The sequence below is a fragment of the Podarcis gaigeae genome (genome assembly GCF_964106915.1).
Source record: "Podarcis gaigeae genome assembly, chromosome: 2".
In the NCBI taxonomy this organism is placed as follows: domain Eukaryota; kingdom Metazoa; phylum Chordata; class Lepidosauria; order Squamata; family Lacertidae; genus Podarcis; species Podarcis gaigeae.
Window position 1 is genome coordinate 69,733,114 of NC_139679.1, and position 27,522 is coordinate 69,760,635.

Sequence of the window (27,522 nt, forward strand, 5' to 3'; positions counted from 1 at the left end):
AAATACACTTATGGAACTGTAGGAAGAATTTTTTTCTAAAACTGGATGGCAGGGCTGAGTCCAGACGCCTCCAGAGCGAACCCTGTATTTAGCTTGAGGAAACCTGACCTATGGAACTCCTTGCACAAGGAAATTGCTGTGATAATGAATCCAACGATTTACAGAAGAGGGGACGTCAATAGAAAATTGTGCCAGTTTACTGTTGGTTGATTATGCCAATCACCACTGTCATTTCATCACTGGCTTTGCCCACACACTGCCACTTTGTGACTGGCGGGCGTCAGTAAATGTTAACCTTCTCAAGTGGGCTCAGGGGGAAGAAAGTTTCAGAGCCCCTGTACTACAGCACAAAGCAGAACAATGTATATACTTTGTAAGCAAATCATCATCATCTCAGGGGAAAGTAGTGATCTGAGAGTCACAGATTTTACCTATTTTCCACATCCACAAGGACTAGAAAGATACTTAGCATGCAGTGCCAAATCAAAAACAGGAGGGGGCCAGGAGAATCGAGACTTCTCATCCCGTTCCAAGAATTCAGGGTGAATTATAGCACAGTATAATCTCAGGTGCACAATCCTGCAAGAAAGATTAGGCTGAAGAGATAACTTGCTAAAGGGCATTCACAGAGGCTCGTGGCTGAGCAGGGATTTGAACCTCTCTACATGGGATCATGTCGCGGAACAGCAGCTCTCAAGCAGCAGGTAGTAAGTCTGAATAGCATCATAGCCAAGCTTACTTTTGTTGTTAGAGATATCACATTCAGCTGCCCCACAGAAAGTTACTTCCTCTCCCTGCTGACCATTTAATTCTCACCCACTGCTCCCCACAGTTACACTATGATGCTGAGCCGTGCTTCATTTTTTTGGTGCACTGTAGTAAGTCATGCTAGGTATAGTAGATATATGCTGCATCTGATTGAGGCAAGGTTTGGGTCAAACCTCTAGAATCTCCACCCTCCTGGGGTGCCAGGTTCCATGCAAAAGGCCCATGAGAGCATGGCATCTGCACAGTTACATCAATTATGTTTTAAAGTTGGGACTTTAGGGCAAAGGGCAGGTAATTAACAAATAATAAAAACCAATTCAAAGTGCTAGATTTGACCTATAAAGTCTTAAGTGGCTCAGAACGGCAATGTCTCAAGGACCAACTCTCCCCATATAAACTGTCCCATATACTGCAATCATCATCTGAGGCCCTTTTTGATGTGCCTCCTCCATTTGAAGTCCAGAGGGTGGCAATACAAGAATGGGCCTTTTCTACATTGGTTCCCCATTTGTGGAATGCTCTCCCCAGGAAGGCTCACCTAGCACTTTCACTAAACATCTTCATGTGCCAGGTGAAAATGTTCTTCTTCAACCATGTCTTTCACCAATTAATATTTTACAGACTCTAAAATGTGTTTGTGGAAGTGGGGTGGTTACTGTTTTTGTTTTAACTATTTATTTTGTGCTTCTATCCTGTATTTTTCTCTTGTGAAACGCCCTGAGATGAAGGGCAGTATATAAATTTAATCCCTCCTTCTTCTTCTTCTTCTTCTTCTTCTTCTTCTTCTTCTTCTTCTTCTTCTTCTTCACCACTGTGTGGGGTAAACTCAAGCAAGACAGTCCTAGCTGAGTGGCAGAAAAACTACTCTGCATGCAGAAGAGCCCAGATTCAATTTTTGGTATCTTCAGGTAGGGCTAGGAGAGACCCCTCTCTGGAATCCAGGAGAGACACTGTCAGTCATTGTGGACAATGCTGAGCTAGATAAACTAACAGTCTGACTTGGTATAAGGCAGTCTCTTAGGTTTCTAAGAGCAGCTTTTAAGCAGCGGGGGTAAGTCTTACTTTAATGCACAGCCTCTCTTTAGAAAATCATATGCACTAATGCATATGACCTGCTGGAACAGATATGCAATAATGTATGCAATAATGGGACAGATATGCAATAATGCATAGACCTGCTGGAACAGATATGCAAGCATGAGAAAATAAAACTGCTTCACAAAGGAGTCTATTCTCACCTTTGTGCGCCTTGGCCTACGGTCACCCTGGGTTCCATTAGCAGTCCGACTCCAAAGACAGTCGTCCACATGCCTGTGATACTCTTTCCATGGCACCAGAGTCTTACAGAGGTAACACTTCTCATACCTACCAGGCCAGAAGAGAAAGAATCACATTAGGATTCACTCTGCCTTGAGTGCTTTTTGCTTCTCCAAGCCATTCTTGTGGCGAAGGCTTGTCAATGTGCACAGCAGGATGACCAATAAAACTGGCCTGATGCCAATCAAAAGGATGGAGTGATTAGTGGTTTCCCCCCAACTGCTTTTCTGTGTCCTGCTGCTGCAGCAGTGGGATGGTAATGAAATCAGCTCCTCTAACTATCTCAAACAATGCCCGTTTCCCTTCAGACATAAAACACCCTGTCAACACAGCTGAAATGAAGTGTTATGCTTTTGGAAAAGGGAGTTACATTTTGCCTATGAAGCATACTATGTGCATTAAATCAGAGATATGTTTTCCTGAGTTTGAATGAACTCATCTAACTTGCACATCAAGTCTTCCAGGGCACCGACTCCATTTTAGACCTCGCAAGATTTAGAAGGGAGAACTGAGCGTCGGCCAATTTCCAGAAAATTTGGCAGAAATGTCATCCTCTCCCAACTCCTTTCACTCCAACCTCCTAAACTGTGTGCACATGTTTCCGTGCTGTGAAACTGACTGTGCCCACCAAGCAGGAAGGACAGCTAGATCACAAGAACAACATGAATGCAAGTGCAGAACTTGAACAGGGTGCAGCTGCTGAACTGTGGGGTCCTGAACTGAAACAGCTCAACAAGCCTCTGAAGAGCCCCCTCCATGCTAAATTCTGCAGTACTTTTCCATATTTTCTTTCCAGTCGTTGCTGATTACCAAGATAATGTGTCTAAACAGAAGCTGTCCTCTCTATAATTAGCCTAATTCCATTAGTGATGTTGCCATCCAGTGTTTGTAACAGCAAAATTACTTCCATGGCAGGGATTTTTACTGTCAGATCCTTTCTTATGATGCTGTGTGGGTGGGAGGGGGAGGAGGGGTGGCAGCAAGAAAGATTAAACAAAACCATCTCCATCTGAACAAAGTCTAATTTCATTAAGGATATCACTGCAGGTACCATCCTTGCCAGCCTTCTTCATCAAGCATCTCTCTGACATGCAGATCTGCCACTCAAAGCTAACTCACTCTTTCAACAGCTACCTGCTCTTAGAGCTTGTCCCAAGGTTCTGCTGCTTGCAGGGATTTGATATATGTTCACTTTAGCAACTGTAGCCAATGAATTATAACTAAATTGCATGTTTTGTCCCAGGGCAAACAAACAAACAAAAAAAAAAAACGCTGCTCAAGCTTTGTGGGGGCAATTTTCTACCACTATAGGATTTTGCTTGTCAGCCACTGTTATAGATTACTTTGAAAACAACAACAACACACAAAAGCAAACCTCAGAGCAATTGGAACCTGCTCATTTCCACCACAATGAAACACCATCATTACAGATTTGTGCAGTTGTACAAGCAATCCCCTCCAACACCTTGGTAGAAAATGGGCATACTTGTTGTATGATCTTTCTTTGAGACATGGAATGGAGGGAGAGGCAAAGCAGGGCACAAGGAAATGCAAGCTCAGATGAAACATGGCAGCCACAACAGGCAAGTACAGTGTTAGCACTTGAGTAGCAGCTCTATGTGGCTTTTTGCATAATGAAAATGGCTAGAAATTTTGACTCATTCATAATGGTTTGACTTGAACCATGCAAATGCAATCCCCAGTGGCACTGTCTGATTTCCAGATGATTTCACTGTATAGTGTACTGCAGATCACCAGCTGGTTGAATCAAAATGAACTCAGCCATGATCTGCCAAACATTTATAAAACTTAGATGCCAATCCTAGCATTTCATGATCCCTGTAGTGCTGAAATAGGAAACCTTTTTTCTGTATAGGGTTGCACTCTCTCAGGAGTAATATGTGTGTGTGGTGGGTGGGTGTTTGTGTGCAGAGCTGAAGACACCAAATCAGATTGTCAGTTACCCCCTTTCCTCTCTCCTCTTCCTCCCTGCCCAAGAGATCGAATGTGACAAGGACAAAGAACCAAGGGCAGGGATTTCAAAGTTCAGAACCAACCTTCATATCACCCACTGAGTTTTATGGGGGAAAGTATTGTTCCATGTGTGGCAACGGCTTTGGAGATGAATGGAAGGGTGGGAGAGCTGGGGAGAGAAAAGCGCTAAAACAGAGAGTAGCATATCAAAAGCGCCTCAGCAAAACTTGACAGAATACAAACAGAACACAGAGCCAGTCAAAAATAAGTGAAAGGGAAGCCAAAGGCAAAAACAGGTAAGAATCAGCTGGGCTTTCCTTTCACGGGAGTCTCTCAGATGCCAGAGTGAAGGATGGTGGAGGCAGGCAGTAATGCAATCACCTTCAAGCAGAGAGAGACAGTGCCAAAGCTCCATGGAGTGGGGCAGCAAAGGGACCCACAAATGGCCCCAAAGAGGTTCTTCAAAGGAAAGAGGGAAAAGTGCTGTAACATGGCAGCATGCCTACTTACCTGTCAGTGTCAGCAGGTTCTAACGACTCTTTGCAACTGGTGACTTTAGTCTTGGCTGCTCTCTGTCGTCGGGTTAACACTTCAAAACAAAAACAGAACAGTTGTTCCACCTCACTTCTTAAGAACCTGAGGAGGCTTGTCAAGAGTCCCAACAAAATACACAGTGTACATTTGGAAAGCATTTTCAAAGCTCTCCTACCCAGGCAGTACCAGTTCGTTTGGGGACATCACAGTGGGAAAAGTAAAAAAGAGGACTCTTTTTTTAATGGCCTAGTCTTTCCTACTGTGAAAGCTGCAGCTGTAAAGCTTCCGCCCAGAAAGAATATTTGCTAACTTCTTTGTCAGCAGCGTTTAGATGTTACTTGCCTCAGCTGACATAAACACTTTTTTGAGCAAATAATGTATAGCTCAGTTTCAACATTCACATGGCCTCTGTTGGCAGCCTAAAAAATTAAGCTAAAGAGCTATTTCAATGCCTGAAATAAAGATTAGGTTTGCACTACATAGGCCAGAACCTATATGGAAAACCACAAAACACAGGATTCCTGTATGTAGGTTTCAGGCTCTCCATCTCTTCCAGAACTGTGATTCAATCCGAGGAAGTGCAAGACCCTTGGGCTCAGTCAAGGCTTGGCTGGATAACCTCAATGAGTAAAGGTGAACACTATTACAGAGGCTTTCTATACACTGCATAGCTAAGCATTAAAAGTCTGGTAGGAAAGGAGGAAGGCTTGAACTGTGGGCAGGATTTGTTTATTCAGTGTGTAATCCAAAAATATCCTATTTCTATATTCAGAAAAAGCCAGGCACATTTAATTGCACTTGCGTCTATTTTGATTGAGATCCTGGTTGTTGTTTTTGGCAGACTTTGGGATCCTTTGGCAAAGATTCAGTAGCGGAAGAAGATTGAGAATAAGGATGAAGATCCATGGGGGCAGACGGGACGACAAGTAGGCATTAACAAATGGCATAAATCCTTTGCCTATTACTGGACACTAGACATTCTGCTCATTTTGCTCTGTTCCATGTAGATTCCACACTTTCAGCTGAACTAACCATGTACTTTGAACCTGTAGCATTCAGGATGGATAAAATAAAGTACTCCTTCTTGCAGTACATAGTTAAAGTATGGAGCTCACTCCCCCAGGATGGCCACCAACTTGGATGGCTTTAAAAGAGAACTTAGACAAATTCACGGAGCAGAGGACTATTGATGGCTAGTAGTCATGATGGCTATGCTATACCTCTACAGCTGGAGACAGCAATGCTTCTGAACACCAGTTGCTGAAACCATGGTTTTCAGTTTATGCTCCCTGGTTTCCCACAGGCAACTGATTGGCCACTATTGAGAACAGGATGCTGGACTAGATGGGCCATTGGTCTGATCCAGCTGGCAATTCTTATGTTCTTAGCACCCACGAGGACCAGGAGCACACTTTTAACCACAACAAAACAAAAGGCAGATGCTAATTAAGTCAACATTGATGCTTTTGAATTATGGTGCTGGAGGAGACTCTTGAGAGTCCCATGGACTACAAGAAGATCAAACCTATTCATTCTTAAGAAAATGGATGTGCTCACTGAGTGCTCACTGGAAAGACAGATTGTGAAGCTGAGGCTCCAATACTTTGCCACCTCATGAGAAGAGAAGACTCCCTGGAAAAGACCCTGATGTTGGGAAAGATTGATGGCACAAAGAGAAGGACAGAGGATGAGATGGTTGGACAGTGTTCTTGAAGCTATGAACATGAGTTTGACCATACTACAGGAGGCAGTGGAAGACAGGAGTGCCTGGCGTGCTCTGATCCATGAGGTCACAAAGAGTTGGACATGACTAAACGACTAAACAACAACAACAATTAAGCCAAATTTTACACTGCACTTAAGTACACATACATACACCCCCTCAAACAATGGTTGACTTCTTTTTTTCAGTCAGAACCGGTGATGAGGGTGACCCAAAAAATAAAAAATAATCAGTGCTATGTGTTTGTCAGCAAGCCCAGCCAAATGCTCCAGCTTTTCTTACCAAATATATATAAGGAGAAACTTAAAAGTGCTGTTCCATACAGTTGAATTCCTTTCAACATATTCCTGTTGACAGGCCACCAGCTATGCTACTTGGGGAACATATCAGATATCCTCAGCCATTTCCACCAGGGTGCTGGAGTTTCTAATGCAGAAACAGATGTTGCTTTAAGCACTCTTGGGCAATTTAGTGGAGGGGACAGTGTATTAGAACACTTTTACAGCCTTGTATCAGATCTTCCTGTGCTCAATATTCTCATTAGGAGAAAGGTCTGAATCAGTGTTATAGGCACTATAAAACTGTTACTGTTTGCTCAACATCTGCTGTAAAGTGGGTGCCCACAGAGTTCAGACTAGAAAGATGCCTTATTGGTGCCAGAGCAGTCTGGGGGCTTGAAACATACATTTTTGCTCCACAGTTCTTTTGTCCCTGTTCCCTTGCTGGTTGCTATAATTGACTGGTTCATCTGCTACTTTTCATGAGCGGATTTGCCCCAATATATATACTACAATGACCAGTGTGTAGTCTGTGCGCTCTCTGGGTTGAAGTTTGTGCTTGCAAAGGATTCTGGGGTGCCCACTGTGTGAGAGCCAGTGTGGTGTAGTGGAGTGGTTAAGAGTGGTAGACTCGTAATCTGGGGAACTGGGTTCGCGTCTCCGCTCCGCATGCAGCTGCTGGGTGACCTTGGGCCAGTCACACTTCTTTGAAGTCTCTCAGCCCCACTCACCTCACAGAGTGTTTGTTGTGGGGGAGGAAGGGAAAGGAGAATGTTAGCCGCTTTGAGACTCCTTAAAGGGAGTGAAAGGCGGGATATCAAATCCAAACTCTTCTTAAGACAGAGTGGATCTGCGCTCTCGCTCTCTCTCTCTCTCTCTCTCTCTCTCTCTCTCTCTCTCTCTTTGAAATGCTGACCAGTCAGTTATCAAACTTGTTTCCACCAGCCTGGCCTGGATATGAATCAGTGACCTGGGTGCAAGAGGCTTCCATGCCCTGCTGTTAATCCCCGAGTCACCTGATGCTCCCAAAGGCTTTTTCACAAGCTCGTTTGCAGCAAAAGCAGAGAAGATCTCTAAGCCAGTGCACAGTTGTTAATATTCCTGTAACAGTCTTTCTCAGAGTGCCTTGTGCACAGCTCAGGTGTTAATCAGTGCTATTTTTTTCCAAGAGAAAGGAACACATCTGGCATAGCAATCCTGCTAGAAACCTTTGGGACTGGTGCTACAGAAACACCAGAAAAGACCTGGTGTGACAGCTGTGCTGCCAAGAGCAGCAAGAGAAATTGCAGGGGTGGCATCACTGGTTGGCTCAGCCCGTCACAGGTGAGCTGGCCTGCTCCCGTTCCAAACGCTCAACCCAAGAGTGCTATTGCCGGATTGCGCCAGCAGAGCTCAACTCCAGCAGAGATAGCAAGCCTAGAACAAGGTTCCCAAGGAGGAAGCTTAGTGGGGGGAAATCTTAACAGAAGCTACAAGATAAATCTCCTCTTAGAGCAAGAAAAGGAGTGGGCAAGCATGCCTCTCAGCCATCTATACAAAATGAGCACAGCATCTCCCCTCAAAACATGCTGAGCTAAGTCAGACATGCTCACAATGCTCATTGTAGTCAAATTAAAACTTTATCAGCTTCAGATTTCTTCTTGTCAGTACAAAAGAACCTTGGCATCCTCCTGACTTCTCTAGATAGCATCTAAACCTTTTTTTTTTTTTTGTGCATTCCACATTGCCTAGGCTTTTCTGTCCATACTGAGATGGTCCAGGAGCTCAAGGCAGCACATCACAGTAAGAATACACCTTGAGGAGTCGATACGCAGCTCCCCTGCAGCGATTTGCATAACTTGATGGGTTTCTGAGGATTCCAGCATTCTCTTCTTTAAAAAATTGTGTACATTTTGAGCTCTTTTGGTTGCTATGAAACTTGACAGCTCAAACTGCTTGCTGAGTTATAGAAAAAGATAGATCTTCCAATATGGCCTTGGGCAAATCATATAACTGCAATGATTTCCCATGACCTTACCTCCTTGAAAGTACATCATCTTATTACTTAAGAGTTACAGGTAATCTCTTGGAAATCACCTTCAGATTTGAGGAAACAAGAAACCACAAGCAGAGAACTAAATATTGTCTCAGGGTCTGCAAGGCGATTTTGAGGGAAGCAGCAGTCAGGGGCACAGCAAACAGACAACAGGACTCCTATAATCCACACTGCAGCTGCATGCAGTCTGTGCTAGTCACCTGCCTATCCACAGTGCAGGGAGAATGGCCAGGGAGCTAACTTAAGTGATGCAACACACACCACCCAAGAGATGCAGAGCAACTTTCCATTCCTACTTTCTTAACAACTTGGGACCAGTTTACACATGAGATGGCCTACATGTTTCCACTCATCCACTTCGGCCAGAGGAATTGGCACTACTACAGGCGCCACATAAAACATTGGTAAGAACTCAATTGTTAAGTCTGAAACTCCCTGCCTATTGAGATCAAGCAGGTGCCTTCACATACTCCATTTTTGGGCAGTTACTTAAAATATTCCTCTCTAGACAAGCCCACCAGATGCTTAGAAAGTTGAGGTAATTTTAATCTGCTTTAGTATTGTGACTTCTGTATGTTTTAAAGCAGGGTTGTAAATTTTTCTTACTGTTTTATCTTTTGAGTTTTTTGGGGGTTTTTTTAACAATCCACTGGTGTATAAATGTTATATAATAATCTATAAATAATACTTTCTCTGAGATTCCTCTCTGCACGACTATTTCTATGATAAAGCACTACAGCCAAGAGTGCAAGAAATCCCTCAGAAGATACCCTTTGGCCGAGAAGTGGATCCTTTTGGTTCAGCATATTTTCCTAGCATCAAAACCGAGTATAGCTCACATTCTTTACAACTATTGGGGAACCATAAACGAAACAGATTATATCAAGTGTCTAGGTATACTGCTTACATTTTGCAGCAGACTTCCTATTGCCTTTATCTAGGGCTTCCTCCCCACCCCGCTAAATATCTATTCTCGTTTACCAGCCATGCTATTTTGTGTGTGAAGGATCCTATTAATGGAAATAATTTATTGTACGTTGGCCCTTCCAAGAAGTGATGAAGCTTTTCCCTGCGCCAGTTCTGTTACTTTTTTATGCTGCATCAGTGCCACTTCTCTCGGTGTTGAAGCTTTATTAAAAAAAACAGCACCAGCACCAGCATGGCTGCAGCTCAGAAAACTGAAGACTGTGTCATTCTGTGCACCTGAGATTTGGCTGCAGGAAGGAAAAGAATGGTACCCTGCCTTGACCTATTATGGAGCTGGACAGCTTTAGCTTTGTGGTCGCTGCGGCAGAGAAATAAAGCTGGAGGGCATGTTGAGAACAAAAAGGCTTGGGGAAGGTAACAGCCAGTCTGTTGCAATGTTCTTGTCTGAACAGTCCTTGGAAATATCTGCAGATTGGAAGGGAAATGAAAGGCTTCTTTCTGTTTTATACAGAGGCTGGGGCAAGGCATCAGGGGGTCTGAAAGGGAAAACTGCAGCTGTGAGACCTAAGTATCTTGCTCTCTGCCCCAAGGGGGAGCTTGCTCAAGGGGGAGCTGCTGGCCTGCACTTTGCTGCACTTCAGCATCACTACAAATGCTCAGAGAGAAGAGCAAGACTAACACACTTGCTGCCCCAAGTGGAGAAACAAATGGTGCCCATCCACACCTTACCAGGCAAACACTTTAAGAGGACTGACTGCACCGTTCAGATATTTACAGTGGTACCTTGGGTCTCAAACGTAATCCGTTTTGGAAGTCTGTTCGACTTCTGAAAGGTTAAAAAACCAAGGTGCAGCTTTCAACTGGCACAGGCGCCCCGGAATCAATAGCCGACAGCCACATCGGATGTTCGGCTTCTGAAAAACGTTCAAAAACTGGAACACTTACTTCCGGGTTTTTGGCGTTCAGGAGCCGATTTGTTCGTCAACTAAGACGTTTGAGAAGCAAGGTTCCACTGTTTTTTATTTCATAAAATGTATACATAGGATTGTTTTTATATATATAAAAAAACCTTCAAAGCCATTTATAGAACGATAAAGCAAGAAAATCAAGAAAAAATTACAATCCTAATTTAAAATATGCAAAAGTTGTAATACTAAAATAAATAAAAATTACTACAATTTTGCCAAGTACCTGGGTAGGCTTTGTTAGGAGTGCCCTACTCTCGTGTAGAACCCTGGCAGAAACACATGCCTGGCTGGCATGTTCTCTCCCTCCTGGTCGGCCAGGAGCTTCAAGAGCTTTCTCCAACCCGAACATCACAGCAACTGATGCCTTGGAGACATCAGCACACTTAGGGATCCGCAGAGTCTTCACAGTTTGCGTAACAGAACCAATAGCACAGCATTTTGGCTAATCTACTTTATTTACATATTGTAAATATGGAGCATTCTGACTTAGCTCCTTCCTCTTTCTCAACAGAGAGCAAAGAGAGAAAGAACAAAAGACAATAGTCCCACTTCACGGAAGAGAGTAGTACCAAAACATCCTGTGTCCGTCACTTCCCACATTGTTGAATGAAAACATACACCGTCATGTGATAGACAACAATCCCATGACTGCAGACATGGGGAAGGAATCTACAACAGGCTTGTCTAAACAAGAATGTTTTTAGTAGGTGTCAAAGAAAACACAGTGAAGAAACTTGTTTGATGTCAATAGGCAGGGAGTTCCAAAGTGCACACTAAATGACTGAGTTCTTACAAATGTAGAACAGATATTAAGTGGCACCTGTATGTTCCACCAATTGAAGCAGTCAAGTGGGCACATATAAGGTAAGGCAATCGTGTAAGTAACCTGGTCCCAAGTTGTTCAGGGTTTTATATACTAATAGTAACACCTTGAACTTACCGTATTTTTCGCTCCATAGGACGCACTTTTTCCCCTCCAAAAATTAAGGGGAAATGTGTGTGTGTCCTATAGAGCGAATGCAGGCTGTGCCGCTAAGCCCAAAGGCAGAACAGGGAGACGGAGCGCTCCGTCTCGCTGTTCTAGCTTGGGGACGGCTGCGCGCAAAGCCTCTCCAGGGCAGTGGGGTGCCTTTACCCCGCTATCCTGCAGAGGCTAGCAAGGCTGTTCCCAAGCCAGAACAGCGAGACGGAGGGCTCCGTCTCGCTCTTCTAGCTTAGGGATGCCTGCGCGCAAAGCCTCTGCAGAGCAGCGGGGCACTGCACTCCAAAGACTTCAGGGATCTTTGAGGCTGGCGGTGGGGGAAAGCAGCGCTTCCCCCCACCGCCAGCCCCACAAGCTCGGGTGAATGCACCTTGAACACACCTTGTTTTAGAGGGGGAGAACAAGAAAAAAAAATTCCCTGTTCTCCCCCTCCTATGGTCTGGTGCATCCTATGGTCCGGTGCGTCCTATAGAGCGAAAAATACGGTAGTTCGATAGCAAATTGGCAACCAGTGCCAATCTCTGAGCACAGGTGTTGTATGTTGACAAGGTCTCACTCCAGTCAGCAATTGTGCTGCAGAATTCTGCACTAACTGAAGCTTCTGAATCAAGCATGAGGGAAGCCCCGCATAGAATGCACTGCAGTAATCCAGTCTAGAAGTAACCAATGCATGAACTAGTGTGGCAAGGCTTTCCTAGTCCAGGATCAGCCATAGATATCAAACAAGTTACAGTTGGGAAATAATGCTTCTAGCCACTGAGGCTTCCTGAGTGGCAGAGTTGGATCCAGAACATTAGTTCCTGCCTGCCCTCATCTATTTCCACATGATAGGTGCTTCGACCTGCTAAATGGAAGGGCCATTCATGTCCAAGGGTGGAACTGCAGCTACCTGATCAGCAGAGGCCAAGGGGCACAAGGGGCTAACTGAGCCCCACCTGGTCCTGTAAGGCTGCTGACTCCAGCCTGGCTGCTCAGTCTGAGCAATTCTTTTTCCCAAGCACAGAGTATGCTGTCAGGTGGCTTATTCTGGTACACCTGCTTTGCTGTATGCTTCCCAGCTTGCCTGCAGGCTTGATGAATTGCAATAGTGCCTATGAAGGTGCTCTGCATGTTTCCTAAATATAGATTCCAGATAGACTTGCCATAGAATAAATGGGTCAGCTTAGGGCAACATCTCCAAACAACTTAAATGGGCAACCGTGCCTGTGCTCTGAGCCACAGCAACAGTGTGCAGACAAAAGACATACAGCTGCAACTAGTGAACAAATGGCTCTAAGTATCATCCAAGCTGAAACAGCTTCTTTAGGTTACAAGCTTTAAACAAGAGCCAGCAAATTTACCCTAAGAAGTAACAGAACTGTAGACGGATAGCCACAGAGCTTCCTTTATAATAGAAAACACTGAAAGATGATAAGAGTTTATATAGTACCAGAGATCTCTGGAGTAAATCCAATTAAGAGGTCCTGAAAGTGGATCACTGACCCTTAAGCCAACAGAACGGAAGAACTGCAGCAGCCCTCTTGAAGCAAATCAAGAGGGAGGATGGTGCACAGAGCTTTGATTTTCTCCCGCACTGTGCTACTGGCCTGATCACAGGGCAGCCAAATATGAGCATGTAATTCTGAAGGAACTAATCAAGTGGTGGGGATGCAAAACAAAGAATACCAGGCAAGCTCAGTTCAGCAAGCTTCAGGGAAGGCTGTGCCAGCTTTTCAGGGAACATAGGAAGCTGCCTTGTACAGAGTCAGGTCATTGGTCCATCTTGATCAATATTGTCTACCCTGACGGGCAGCTGCTCTCCAGGGGTTCAGGGAGCCCCTCGACTTGGAGATGCAGGGGATTGAACTTGGGACCTTTTGCTTGCAAGGCAGATGCTCTACCACTGAGCTGTGACTCTAGGAAGGCGCCCCAAGTAACTTCACAGATGTAAGCTTACTGGGATGGAGGAATCCCAGCCCCCCGCATCCTCAGCTATTCCATGAAGATCCCGATTTACCAGGTTACAGATACAGGTGACTCCCCACTTACGCGTGGGTTATGTCCCCGTGCCCCGCATGCATAAGTGGAAATGGCATAAGTGAGGAAGCACCCCTAAACACCCTTTTGATGCCTTCTCTGCCACTCTCTCTTAAACCAGATCAAAAATACTGTACCAAAAATACCTACAACAGGAATTGGAAGCTCTGGGGCTGGCTGGAGGATGCACAGGAAAGCAGCTGCTGCTGCTGGTGTACTACCACGCACATCAGCAGTTAAGCGGGGAGGCTGAGCAACCTAAACAAAGCCCCACTGCGCCTCCAGTCTCTTAGGGGCTTCCTCCACCCTCACCGATGTCCTCTCTGAGCTCCAGGGAGGTTCTCCTCATGAGCCACAAGAACTCCCCAGCTCTCTCCCTCCATTTCCTGGTATGAATTGAATTATTTAATTATTTCCAGGCACTGTGCATAGACACGGTTGCGCACAAGTATGTGTGAACATGCCGGTATTGTGTGGAGGACCAGGAGGATATCTTTGCTTTCAGCCTTGAGGGAATAAGTAGCCAGGAACTAGGGAGGTCATGGGAAGGGTTAAGAGGCACAGTAGCTTTAGCCCCTTCAAAGAAGGGAAAGGGATGGTATTAGGTGGAGAGAAGGCAAAGGCTCCAGGAGGGAAGAGGAAATGGGGTGGGGGCGGGGTTTGTATGAAAAGGAGTGAGAAGTAGATTGGACTCTATTTTGGTTTGGGAGATAATTTCTTAATATTGCATTTGCCTCATTTCTCCGATTTCCAAGATCCCAAACCCATGCATTAAATTTCATCCTCTGCATGTGATTTGTTCTCATTACTATTATAGCACATTGTTTTAGGAACCATCAATATGCTGATGACACCCAGCTCTCCCTCTCTCAAGTCTATCAGTATCAGGAGAGGCAGTGAAGGTGCTGAGCTGGTGCCTGGAGATGGTAGTGGGTAGGGTGTGGACAAGCACATTGAAACTGAACCCAGAGGAGATGAAGGTCCTATGGGTGGGGTTTTGTGTGACAGCCTATTGTGGGTGAGGTTGCACTGTCCTCCAAGGAGCAAGCTCACTGTGGGTGGGGGCTATGCTAGAATGATCATTCCTAGGTGACCTTAGTGACTACGACTGCCTACAACCTACTTTTGTTGGTACATCAACTACAACCTTGTCTGGACAAAGATAGCCTAGCTATAGTTTTCTGGGCTCTGGTAACCTCCAGGGTGGACTACTGTAATGTGCTTTAAGTTGAGCTGCCCCGGAAGATGACCTAGAAGTTGCCACTAATGCAGAATGCAGCGGCCAGGGTGAGAGTAGCTGCATATAGCTCATATTCCCAAACAGCTGCACTGGTTGCCACTTGTCTGCCAGGCCTATTTCAAGGCTTTTCTTTTGACATTTAAGCCCTGAATGACCTGATCCCCAACTATTTTAAAGAATGCCCTGCCCTGGATCAAGCTGCTTCTGCATTAAGATCAATGAGTGAGGCTTTCCCTGTGGTCCTTGCCTTAAATTAGGTCTGTTGGGGGGTCCATGGGAGAGCCTTTTTGGTGGCAGCTCCGCATCTGTGGAATGATCTCTCCAACTTTATACACCAGGCAAAACTCACCTTTTTTGCAGCCTTTTAGAAGCTGATGCATTAGGTCATTTTGTAATTATGATACTGCCAATTATGTTCCTTATATATTTTATAAGAATTATATTTAATGTTCTTGCTTATTATGTAGCATATTGTCTTATTTTGTTGCAAACCGCCCTGTGACCATTTCTGGTGAAGAGTGGAACAGAAATCTCTGAATATATAAATGTTGCATTAATGGTTCCAATGAAGACCTGCTTAGATGCTGCACAGCTTCCCCAGGCATGGTGAAAGTGAAGACTTCCTTTGTGTTGCAGTTGGGATCTCTGCCTGCATCTCAATCTGTGCTTAAGGTCTTAGAAATGATAATGCTACATAATTAATAATTGTTTTCCCTGTATTATTATTATTCAATTTATATACTGTCCTTTACCCAAAGATCCCAGGGTGGCATGAATATTAGTGAGCCTGTGTTGTATGCAGGGCATAAAGGTATACAAAAGTACACAGATGCCTCAACAGTAGGAAGGCAACAGGGAGGCACTGTGACCCAAAGCCACCTCCTTAGAGCCCACAAACACTTGTTAGGATTCCTTTAAAATAATAATAATAATATTACTTTTATTAGAAAATTCCTACTCCTTATTGCCGCAGAGAGATATCTGAATAATTAATGGCAAATGAGTTTAATGGCAGAAAGCAAAGTATAAAAAGCAGCCCCAATTCACTGCATTTAACATTCGCGATGTCTAATTTTGCACACCAAGGTGTTTAAAGGTGAAGTCAAGTTTTTCACATTTGAGGTCAACCATTTCGGAATAGGAATCATGCCTACTAATAATTTATTTCAGCTTGGCTCGACAAATTTAACCAAAAAAAAAAAAAAGCTTTGCCAATTATGTTAATCACTTGCTATTAAACATGCAAACTGGCAACAGGCCTTTGGCTTATGATGTATTTCTAATGTGGTCCTCGGGTTTCCCCTACCTTAACGAAAGGAAAGCCAGGCACTGCATTAGCCGATTTCATATAGTGACTAATAGCTCAACATAAAATCGCCATGTCTGTGGGAAAACGGGATTGATATCCTCGTTAATTAAAACACAAAAAGTGTTACCCCATTTGAGGTAGATAATTAATAGTGAACAGTCTTTCTGTGTACGCATTTGCATTCAATCTGCTCAAAGCTATATTTGCTGGGGTATCCGAAAGCCTTTCCCAGCATTCTACAGGCTGAAAGATTACAAGAGCCATAAAGGAAGTTGTCTGTTTCCAAAGGGCACAAAGGAAGTGAAGGGGTCTAAAGTTGCAATCCTAAGCACACTTGCAAAGGAGTAAGAGGTTCTGAATAGATATGCCCAGGATGGCACTGGAAGCATTGAGGGTGCTCTTTGTAAGAGGCAGAACCTGTGTGCCGTACTACTAGCCGCTGCCTAGAGGAACTTTTCACAGGGGGTAGCTCTTTTACTCCACCAGCAGACACTGGGGATTTCTGCCAGAACCACGGGCAACATTTCTCATGACAGGAGGAAGTGACTGGCAAGAGGTTCAGTGGACCTGGAGCCAGACGTGAGCTGTGAATGAGAAACAACAGCCAGCCAAGAATGAAGCTAACAGGCACAGCAGAAATGATAGGGGAGGATGTGATAGAGCTGTGTTGAACCAAGCACAGGGCCTGAAGGGTTGACTGAGATGCTGGGCCCCGGAGGCCCAGAGCAGGATGCATGGATGTGGGCATGCAAACTGTCAGGTGCCACAGGCCACTGGCTCCCTACACCACCAGGGCTCCTGGTCAGAGGAGGGAACTGCAGGCTGAGAGGTTCCCTGCACAGGAAGCCAGGCAGCACCGGACAGCCAATCTGCTGCCACTGGCGTTTATGAAAGATTTTCACTTCCCTCTGTGTGCGCAGCTTGTATCTGAGGGAGGCTGCTCAGTCCTTCCTCTGCACGCCCAGACTATGGCCCTTATCACCATCCTGCCTACCTCTGGGGTACTTGCATACCCTTCAGAACTGAACACATGACACACACACACACACACTCATGATTTGTCAGGATTTGTGTTTTTTTAAGTATAGAATATGCTGCGCTAGGACAAGCCATCAGACTGGGTGACACACTAGGTCCCTTTTGACTCTCTGGTTTTAAGAATTTGCCCAAGACTAGTCCCAAATGGACTACTCTAGCTAATTCCACAACTGACAAACAAATACAGACGTGTGGGGCAAGATCTCCAAATGATCAGCATGAACAAGCGGCACATAAGAACAGGTGCTTAGCAAACCTGGAGCATCTTCAGTTGGGTCCTCTCTGGTGCCATTACAATACATGGCGTGCACCTCAATTTCCGAAACTGGGAATGTGCGATCACACATTGGACACGGAATAGGTTCGTCACCAAGAAAGCTTCCCGCAGACACTCTTTCCCCAGCATCTTCAGCTGCATCAGCCTGAAAAAGAGAGGAAGAGAAGGGGCAAGTTGATCTAGTTGCAGTTTCAACAATCATCCTAGTTCCCTCGATCTGCAGTTTCTAAATCTCTCCAGATTCTGGGCTTCCATCACCAGTTTTCATTCCTACTGAACAGGTCAGATCTAAGAACCCTGCAGTGATGAGCACATTCAACAGACCTAATATGCTTACTTATGCTTACTTCAAAAGGCACCGTGCCCTCCCAAATCACTATGATGCTCCCTCTGGAGAGCCGCATGTTCTATTTAAAGCATAGATCACCTGCATCGCCACTGTGGCTCTCTTGGGAAAGCGTAAAACACTCTTAAATTGAGAAAGTCTGAGTGCCAGCGAGAAAAAAACACACAACTGACAGAAAATTAAAGCACCCAATTCAGAGTCAGTCAGTCCCTTGTTGGCAGTACTGCCTTCAGAGTGTGGACCCGTCCAGGATGAAAAGAAACTGCCAACTTCACACTCATGGCTAGCTTGAGTCAGTGAGAAATGTTCACCGAGTTAGATCATGGTCTGCATAGCAGCAAGTTGCATGTGTATTCATGAGGTGGAGGCGTGATGCTGTTCTATACACAAGTTTGGGCATTTTATTTATTTTTACCAAAGTACAGCCATCTTATACGAGGTTGGGTTTCCTAAATCCAAAGGTTAAGCTACAAGACTGAGATTGTTGCAATGGAACATACCCTTGAAATTACTGGCTAGTCCTTTGATCACAATTCCATTCAGTGATGTTTCTTGGAGGAAAAGAGACTCTGGGTATCTTATGGCTTCCGCCTGTAAATTTTCCCTTTATTGACTCCCAGCTAGGTTCAAATTATATGTACAATTTTTGAAATGTTGCTAAAATGCTTTCTCAAAGCAGCTTGACCCAGAAAACCAAGCTGTATCTAATATGGGAGATTCCCCAACCAGCCCACAAAAGGAAAGTGTGGCTTTGTCCCTGGGAAAACAACACCTGGGCTTGAAATGCAGCTTACCGAATGTGATGAACAAGTGGCTCATTTGGCCCTCTGATGGAGATCACTACCAAGGGACTGATAATTTAAAGAACCCTGTTACCTACGAATTGCATGTGCTATTTTTACACTTATTTTGTTACATTTTACGTTCGAGGATTTTCTCTCAATAAACCCTGTTTTAATATGATCTTTTTGTTGCTTTTCAATAAAACATAGCTGCCACTAGAGAGAGAGAGCTAGGTATCATCTTGGGACTGTGCTACTTGGATATTCTCAAGACAGGAAACTATGAGGGCTTGGAGCACAAAAATGTAAAAATTGTCGTGCAGGATCAGGCCAGGTGCTGCTGCTGCCTCCTGCCCTGTTGGTGGGTTTCCTAGAAACATCTGGAAAGTCACTGCTGAAAGTAGAAGGCTGGATTAGATGGGCACTTGGTCTGATCAGCAGAGCTTCTCTCACATTCTTAGTAGCTGTCCAACTAGCTCAGCAGCCTGAGCTTCCCATGGGCATCCGGATGGTCTCTGTTAAAGCCAAACCAGACAAGACTGAGACAGCCACTGCTGCTTGCTCTTAACAGCTGGTAGTCATAATGAACTGGCTCTGGATATCATCTACAATTGTGTCTAACTGGAGTTGCAAATGTTTGAAACAATCCTGAGGTCAGTAAGTAAGGGAAGCATAGTTTTCATGACTGTTCCAGGTACACCTGTTAGCCTATCTGGGTGTATACTTTTCACCTTTGCATCCCAACCTTTATCCCAGGCAATTCAGGGCTGAGTACACGGAGCAGAGGTTAAGCTTGCCCAAGGCTATGCTGTGAGCTCTGCAGCAGATTTGACTCAACTCTCCCTAGTCCAGGTCCTGCACTCTATCCACCCCACCGACTTTCTAGTGACAAATATGTGGAAGGGTTACAGCAGTTACTTTGAATTAACTCCCAAATCCTCACTGGGCCTTGGGTTTGTGAGTGAGAAGCATGCTGGTCCAAACAGATCAGCCCCTTGTTTTGTGGCAGGGATACAGGATGGGAGCAAGAAAACACATGGGAGTTCTTTCTTGGCTTTTTTGTAGGATAAAGTTAAGTACTATTATCTGCATGTCATTAAATACACCCATTTTTTTAATATCCCCAACAGAGTCTCAGAACCACAGTGCATTTCTCCCTCTGAAACGCACAGCCTCTGCCTTGAACTATTCATGTCTGAAAGAGGCAGAAGGCTGACTACTGCCATCTTATTTCTTAATACTGTAAGACTTCTACATAATGTCAGCCTATCTCAAAGGTTCCTAAACATTCAAAAGCAAAGAAGATTTGCCAGAACCATTAAAACGTCTGTTTAAATATTAAACCAGCTAGATGGAACCTGTGGGAAATATTCTAGGATTGGTGATTTTTATTGGGGTGAGACAAGCAGACACTCTCTCTCTCTTACACATACACAGAAACTGTCATCTGTGTCCTTATAACTGCACAGTTCCAAGGAAACCATCAGTAGACGTGAGCCTGACTGACTGCTTAGGCATGCTTCATGTTTTGTTTTATGAGTGGTCCCCATTATGTAGGCCTGTTGCTTAGCAGCTTCATTGCAGAATCTACATTGTCAAGCAAAAGCCTAATTCTATGTGAGGAATTTCATTGACTTATTGAAGACTGCTTTGTATATGTGGGGGTGTGTATGATTGGCTGGTGTTTTCTTAAAGCCCAATCTCATGTGTGCCAAATTCCCTGCTGACAGGTGATCAGTACCAAACTGCAGGGACCGTCAACAATTGTTTCAGGCAAAAGTCATTTTTTAAAAATCCTTTTCTAAAGAGACCTGACTCCAAAGTGGAAAAAATTGCTCTGTGCATTCTGCAGTTATTAAGCTACACTACAGCTACTACTGCTACACCATACATTCCTAGTATTTTGCATCTCGGCATTGCTACATCTTGCTAAGTGATTTGAGGCTGTGGTGTGTCGTGAAGACATGCCAAACACAAAACAAGACATGCCAACGATAAGGAGTTCTGATCAAATCGGTGTTAATCTAATAAGATGACACATCTACAGATGTGAAGAGCTCTCCACTCCTTCCCATTTCCACACAGCCTTGCAGATCACATCCTTTGCAAATACCAGGTGTCCAAATAAACTGCTTACACTCCCACAGTAAATAACTCAATTGTAAATGTAAATGTGGCATTGTGTAGCAACACATCAGCCCCCTCTCCCAACCCCTCTCCCCGAGAATGACTTTTGACAAGCCCTGGGAGGACGGCTGAGAGAAGCCTTAACCGCATGACTGGCTGCCCACCCAGCAAAGGGGAAAGCAGAACCATCCCACGCCGGCACTTACAAGAAGAGATGCCCTGAGCGACTGAGGCCGCCTCCGTTCAAACAGGGCTCGTGCCTATGGGCCAGCAGCAGAGGCAGGAGATCAAGCTGGCTGGTGTATGGCTCAGCTCCCATTATCCACTGAGCCATATAATACGAGGTTCAAATCCTGCCACAGCGTTCAAGTCCTTCTGATCACCCAAGTTAACACCGGGAGGCCTAAAATGGGCTACTGACCTATCCTTAGGGCCTTTCTGAGCACTTGCTGTCTTTCTGCCTGGATAGGTTTTTTAAGGCACAAATCCCACCCAGGAACTAGTCCCATAACACAAGAGACAACTCACTAGTTATGGTTTCCCTAGAGGTCCCTAAGTTTCATAATCACTATGCAAACATAGCATAGGCTGTAAGAGTTCAGATACTCACTGGGTGCACTATCCCACTCAGTGACACTGCCTAACTGATGAATGGCACACAACATAAAAAACCTGAGCTATTATGAAGTTCATTAAGGTATCTGTTACAATGTGATGCTGCTTCTACATGTTAACAGTCATCATCATGGAAACAGACAACCCTGTACAGGCTGAAGACTCCAAGAATTAGCCTTTTACATATGAATCATCTTGTCAAGTGCTCTCCAATTCACCTAGATTTATGTATCCTGCCAGAATAGTACTTGAAAATCCCTTTTATATTCCCACCAGCAGCAACCTAAATAGGCATTATTTTTATATTACCAGAAACAGCCATTGAAGTCAGATGTCACTGTTGTGACAGCGGCATGGTGACTGCAGCACAGGTGTGGTGATTCAGGAAAGCAGAGCAAAGACAACAGCATTCATTTGGCAATGAGACAAGCAAGAAAGGCCTTTCTCTGGATTAATCTAGAGGCACATCCAAGATAAATCATGACTGCGAAGACTTCTTTTAAGGTAATAGTCAGAAGGCCCGCACGGGCACAGTGAGCACCCCAAAATTAAGCAGCAGCAGCATTCAGACCAGTGCCAAATCTTAAAGCCCTCTGCCCACTCCCCTCTTGTGTACACATGCTCTACTGTCAAAGCCTCAAAGCTGTAAAGAGCCAATAGCAACAGCTTAATCACACTGCAGAGTCACAGTTTTGCCAACATGCTTGCAACCTCTTTGTTCAGTCAGACACGTGCAGCTCGGGGACAAGCAACTAGATCCCTTTCCCTCGTTGGGCCCAGTGGTGTCCTTTGGCACATTGCAACCCATGTAGCACATTGAATAGGTGTCGCCCGCAAGATGACAAACGTGAGAAAGTCAACAGCAATCCCTTCCGCTAACAAAGGTGCTAGGCTTGTAGTCCATGGCCGCATATATGGAGGAAAAGAAACGAATGGGAGGAGTTGCTGACAAAGGGAGGGAGAACAACAGGAGCCCCCCCCCCCACACTCCTACACAAACATTTTCTAGCAGGTTGCATAGTTTGCAAAGCAGCTCATTTTGGGAGACAGGCAGGAAACGAGACTCTGCATTCCAGACGCTTCACTGGCTGTTATCCCTTAGGGATTTGCTTACCTGCAGAGAGACATCTTTGCTGGATGAATGGATTTCTCCGCTCTCAGGCTCAATAGCTTGCAATGGACTCGGCTGGGTCTCTGTAACAGAAGCCTCCCATGTTAGCAGCAGCTCAGCCCCTCCCTATTATTCTCCACAAGCCCCCCTCCAACCCCCCAGCACATTCCACACTAGCTGATAAAACTTATCCCATTTGCTTTACAGTGTCTTCACAGTTTCTAAACATTTTTTAGACTTGTCACAAATGTTAGCAGACAACGTGCAACAACATAACTGGAGTAGAAGTTTAAAGCTATAGTGCAGCAGTGTGTGGCTAAGGCTACTGCCACGCTGCAGCTTAACAGGGAGCAGGAATCAATAGGGCATGTAGGTTGTGCACCAGGGTAGGTTTTGCTGGCGAGCAGCACAATGCAGGAGCAAACGCTTCAACTCGGGAGAAAGGCAACACACCTATTGCTTTGCTGTACAGCTTGCCTTTCCTTTGTACCCGCTCTGCCTCTTTGTTAGAACACCACCCCTCAGTTATTACCAACAATGAAAACCTCATCCAGTCTCCTGCAGGGAACCTCACAATTAAACCTGTTCCTGTATGAGATGTGACACTGAAAAAAGGTTTGCTTTAGAAAAATAATTTCGAAATCAGATTGGGTCTTGAAGAGAACAATTTAACCTTGAACAATTTTCTTGCTTACTGAATATAAGAAAATTCCTTTCCCCTAGCATGATTTTGAAAATGTATGCTCAGGGCAGATGGATTTGTAAGCATTGCTGTATGACTGATTTGCTCTGAACTGGAGGAGGGGGCGGGGGAAATACATCATTCAGGATGTCACTGACAAACCCAGCAGGTGGGGACCGCTGGCTCTTCTAACAGGAGGTAACCCTCCTGTTAAAGCTGTAGTAGTTGACACCCCTGGCTTTGAGTGTCCAAACAATGATTAACAATTGCAGCTTCATTAAACACAGGACTGCAAAAGGCAGAGGAGGAAGTTCATTTGCTCATCCTGAGAGGAAGACGTATTTCATTCAGTTTCTAAAAGATAAGCTCAGGAGTCCTTCTCCCAGTATGTTTAACCAAGGAATATAAACTAACATAAACACTTACATAAGTGGTTCTAGGACAAAACTAAGAGGCTCAGCAGGTGGTGCTCAGTGTCACCCTTGTTCTGCGGCCAAGCAAATAAATGATGACAGTGCCAGCATACTAGCAGCATCCTTCATGGTGCTCCAAGGGAGGCATTCCAGTGAAGCAAGAAGTCCACAGGAAACAGCATGAAGCCCCTCTCCAGGGTACCATTGATGCAACCACCCAAATGAAAGAGCAGAAAAGGAGTTGAGTCAGCCCCCTTCCTCCTGCCTGCACCTGGACATACTAGGGCTGGAATGGCAAGGGACCAGAAGGATTTTGCATTTTCCTAAGGAACTGATCAGGCCTTTTCGAGGGATCCACCTACCAAACCTACCAGTTTGAACTCATGATTTACAACCTGCTAAGCAGCACAGCTTTGTCTGCAACTAAAGGATGTTGATTTTCTTTGCTCAAAACCACAAATGAATTGTTAAGAGGGCTCATACCAGGGCAAAGAGTGATTTCTTCCTCAGCTTGATTCTCTGCGGCCATGTCTGGGCTTCTCCTACTGTCCAACGGAGTCAAGGCAGAAATGCTATTGAAATGCAAACACAGAATAAACCAGTGTCACAACATGCAGGCCTGTGAAAGTCAGCTGCAGCCTTGGGAGCTCTGATTATCCAAGAAAGGCAGCAGGAGAGAATGCAGAAAGTTACAGGCTTGAAAGAAGCATCCCAAACAAGACGACCGTGGAGAAGCCCTTCTTCCCTAGAGACACTTTCTAAAGCAAAAGAAAGGGTCGTTGTGTCATGCAAGAGAAGTAAGAATATCTACTCAGAACTGCAAAGGCTTCTTTGATGCTTTCTGCTTTTGGTCACAGGAGTACTGCAGGTAGCAGAGCAGCCTAATCCTTAGCGAGGAGTGGGAAGAGGTGGAGATCTGTTTGACACTGAACTCTTCTCTCTCCCATCCTTTACTGCTACTCTCTCCCCCCCCCCCCCCAATTTCATCACTGCACACAGCTCTCTAAAGCAGCAGGAATCTGACACAACTCAAAGCTTCCCTACAGCAAAGTTCTGCCAACACGAACCAAGCAGCTCTTTTATGCAGCATTTAACTGTGCCTGGCTCCCCTCATTTTGACCTTCCAGTGCCGCCATTTTCTCTGCAAAGCACAGTCGCTCCACGTCACGGGAAGACACAGGCTGAGCCACTGTGACATTGCCACCCTGTCAACCTTACGAGTTCTATGTGGCTTTCCTATTGGATTGATCAAGTATGCAAGTGCACACTTGAAAAACACGAATCTCCACACTGACAAAAGGAAAGATTTATTAAACTCAGCTATGAGCCTCGGAGAGTAGGGAACAGCCACCACAGATTTATGATAAATAAGAAAATCCTGATGGGAAACCACAAGTGACTTCTCTCGCTCTCTCGCTAAATAAACCATCTCAAAGCATTTGTTATGAGCCCAAGCTGAGGACAGCTTATGCTGTGTAAACCATCAAGACTCACTTCAAAAGGCCTCACACTAAACAATTTGCTATGACATTTATAAAATGGGCTAATCAATTTGAAGTCAACCCACATTGCTTGCTACACCAACTATCTCCCAGTAACAAAGCATATAATCATTTATTAAAATCTCAATCTAGCATACTTTGCACAACACAGGAAACAACAAAGCTGAGTGGCCAATGGAAAATGGGGGAGGAAGATGCCGTTGGCTAAAGCTGCTTTCAAAATTACTCCAGCAGCATAAGAACCAAAGAGCATCTGAAGCCCGCTGACCAGGTTGCCTGTGCTCTACCCAACGCAGGGCTCTGCTGGCAAACTGCCAGGTGCCAGATGGCCACACGTAATGTGCACAAAACTGAGAATACTGCAGCCACTGTCATCTTAATGCAGATGTGCCGTCTGATCAAATTAGATGTCACAGCACGTAATGGTCAATCTTGATCCCAGCAGCCTGATGAGGGCAGCCGCCGGCTGCATTGCAAAGTTCCCGGGGTCACAGTGTGGCAAGTGGGATGTACTTTGAGATCCCTGCTTGCGGCTTGAAAAATGTGCAAGGCACCCAGTGTAAACAGAGGAGACTAATCCTATTACCTACAGTCTGAGGGGGAAATGGAACAAGCCTTAAGGGTAGAAGCCTCACACCAGTGCCACTTGTTGTTTATATGAGTGCTGTCCCTGGATGGAGCTAGGGGGATTTTTTCCAATCAAGCTCTGGCTAATGAGTACTTGAAATATTACGCCCTAGTGAGGAATCAGGGGCATTATATATCTCTCTCTCTTTCCCCACGCAGTCCCAGAACCTCCTGACAGCTGTGATGGCAAAGAAAGGCATCCACACTTAAATCTCTCCTCCCAAGTATGATCACCATAAGGGTGAAACTGCCATCCTCCTTATTAGACTATGTACATAGGAGAGCTTACCCCACTGCAGGGTGAGAAGAGCTATCACATTAGTCAGTCTGCTCCCCTCATTGAGCATTCAGCCAAAATGCTGTTGGATCAATGAGAAGAGAGGATATCAGGCAGAGAAAAACCAGTGGCCTCATGCCAAGAGCATTTTAATTATAAAACCTGGGAAAACTAACCCAAGAATCAAGGAACTTCTCACAGTTAGACTTGTGGCTGAGCAGCAAATATTGAAATCTTCCTGGCAAATTACTTCATGAATCTTCCCCTATCTGCACCATCTCCTACCGTTTCCTTCATTTCCTGATCTCTACTGCAAGCCATCCCAGCCAGTATGCTTTACTCCTGGGCTCTGGGAACCTTTAAGGCGGCAGTCCTCCCAGGAGGTATTCCAGAAATGGCCACCATGCTGTGCCCTGCCAGAAAAAGCAGCAGCAGCAGCAGGGGCCCAAATGCAAGACACAGGCAGCAGCCTCCCCAACTTGTTATTTAATCATCCGAAGCAAACAGGGTTTGGACCCTCCCCAACCACACATGCTACTTGCTCATACTTGAATTGGTTGTTCTCGCGGAACATGGCTTGCTGTCTCAAGGAGATAAATGTGCTGCCACTATTACGATATGCTTTCTTGGTCTTGTCTTCTGTTCTTGCCTCTTCAAAGAACTGCATATATATATATATTACATATTATATATATTTAAATACTGCTCCGCCATGCTGTTTGCATACCCGCTGAGACTCTTGCTGAAACTCATCTTTCAACCAGCCACAATTTATTGCTTTGTGGTGTCAAATCAAATTAAATTAGCTCCTTAGGCCAAGGATTGAACTTTATTATCTTTACTGCAATGGCTACTTCTTGCTTTACATTTTTAAGACACAGGTACTGTTGAGGGTCATACTTCTCTGTTTGACATTAGACACAAATATACTGCAAGAATGATAACGCATGCTGAGATTTCGGGCAGAATATCCATTCAAGGCTCTGAGTCGCACACATTTGACACTATACAAACAGAAATTAGGTTCCTTTGCCCGCTTATCACATTCCAGCACAGTATAGTTACAACCTGAAATATACAACAGCCACAGGCATCAAAAAAACTAAATTTCTGTGCAACAGCTTCTGAAGAAGATCCCAGTAAGACCAGGTCATTCCAGCAGGCTTATTATCTCCCATAATGAACTACTTTGATATACACCTACTTACCTTTGGGTAATCTGCATGGGCTCCCTTTCTTCAAGCACATCTTCTGCAAACAGCACTTGGGTGGCCTAAGGAGAAAGAAAATAATCAAACCAGCCAATCTTTCAATGGCAGCTCGATACTTCTAAGCTAGCACTTCCACTGTAAGAAAAAAGTAGGGCAGCAGCAACATAAAGTCCTTTAGAGACCGGAAATATATCTGTGCAATAAGAATCAGCTAACCGTGTAAACGTGCATTTAAAAGGGTTTGAAGGTCATTTGGTCATAGAATCATAAAACTTGGAAGAAACCAGATAGCTACCATGACCAACCTGTCACTGTAAGGTAGGACCACATACCAACCCATATCCAGACACTGTGCCACAAGCAAAGAGTTGCATCAAAAAAGGCACATTATGCTGCATGAACCAGGAGATAAAGGCAAAGACAGGTTTGGACCCTCCCCAACC

At 44.8% G+C, this 27,522-nt stretch overlaps 1 protein-coding gene across 4 annotated transcripts in view; it reads right to left on the reverse strand.

The window, feature by feature from the left end:
- Positions 1 to 27,522, reverse strand: part of UIMC1 (ubiquitin interaction motif containing 1) — an 86,030-nt gene that overhangs the window by 9,848 nt on the left and 48,660 nt on the right. For all 4 annotated transcript variants that reach the window (XM_083726262.1, XM_083726261.1, XM_083726260.1 and 1 more), the window contains exons 6-11: positions 27,077 to 27,141; positions 23,946 to 24,034; positions 22,371 to 22,450; positions 17,366 to 17,531; positions 4,570 to 4,648; positions 2,007 to 2,133 (exon numbers count right to left, since the gene is read on the reverse strand). In XM_083726262.1, coding sequence (XP_083582388.1) covers positions 2,007 to 2,133; positions 4,570 to 4,648; positions 17,366 to 17,531; positions 22,371 to 22,450; positions 23,946 to 24,034; positions 27,077 to 27,141 — 606 coding nt within the window. The remainder of the gene's footprint in view (positions 1 to 2,006; positions 2,134 to 4,569; positions 4,649 to 17,365; positions 17,532 to 22,370; positions 22,451 to 23,945; positions 24,035 to 27,076; positions 27,142 to 27,522) is intronic.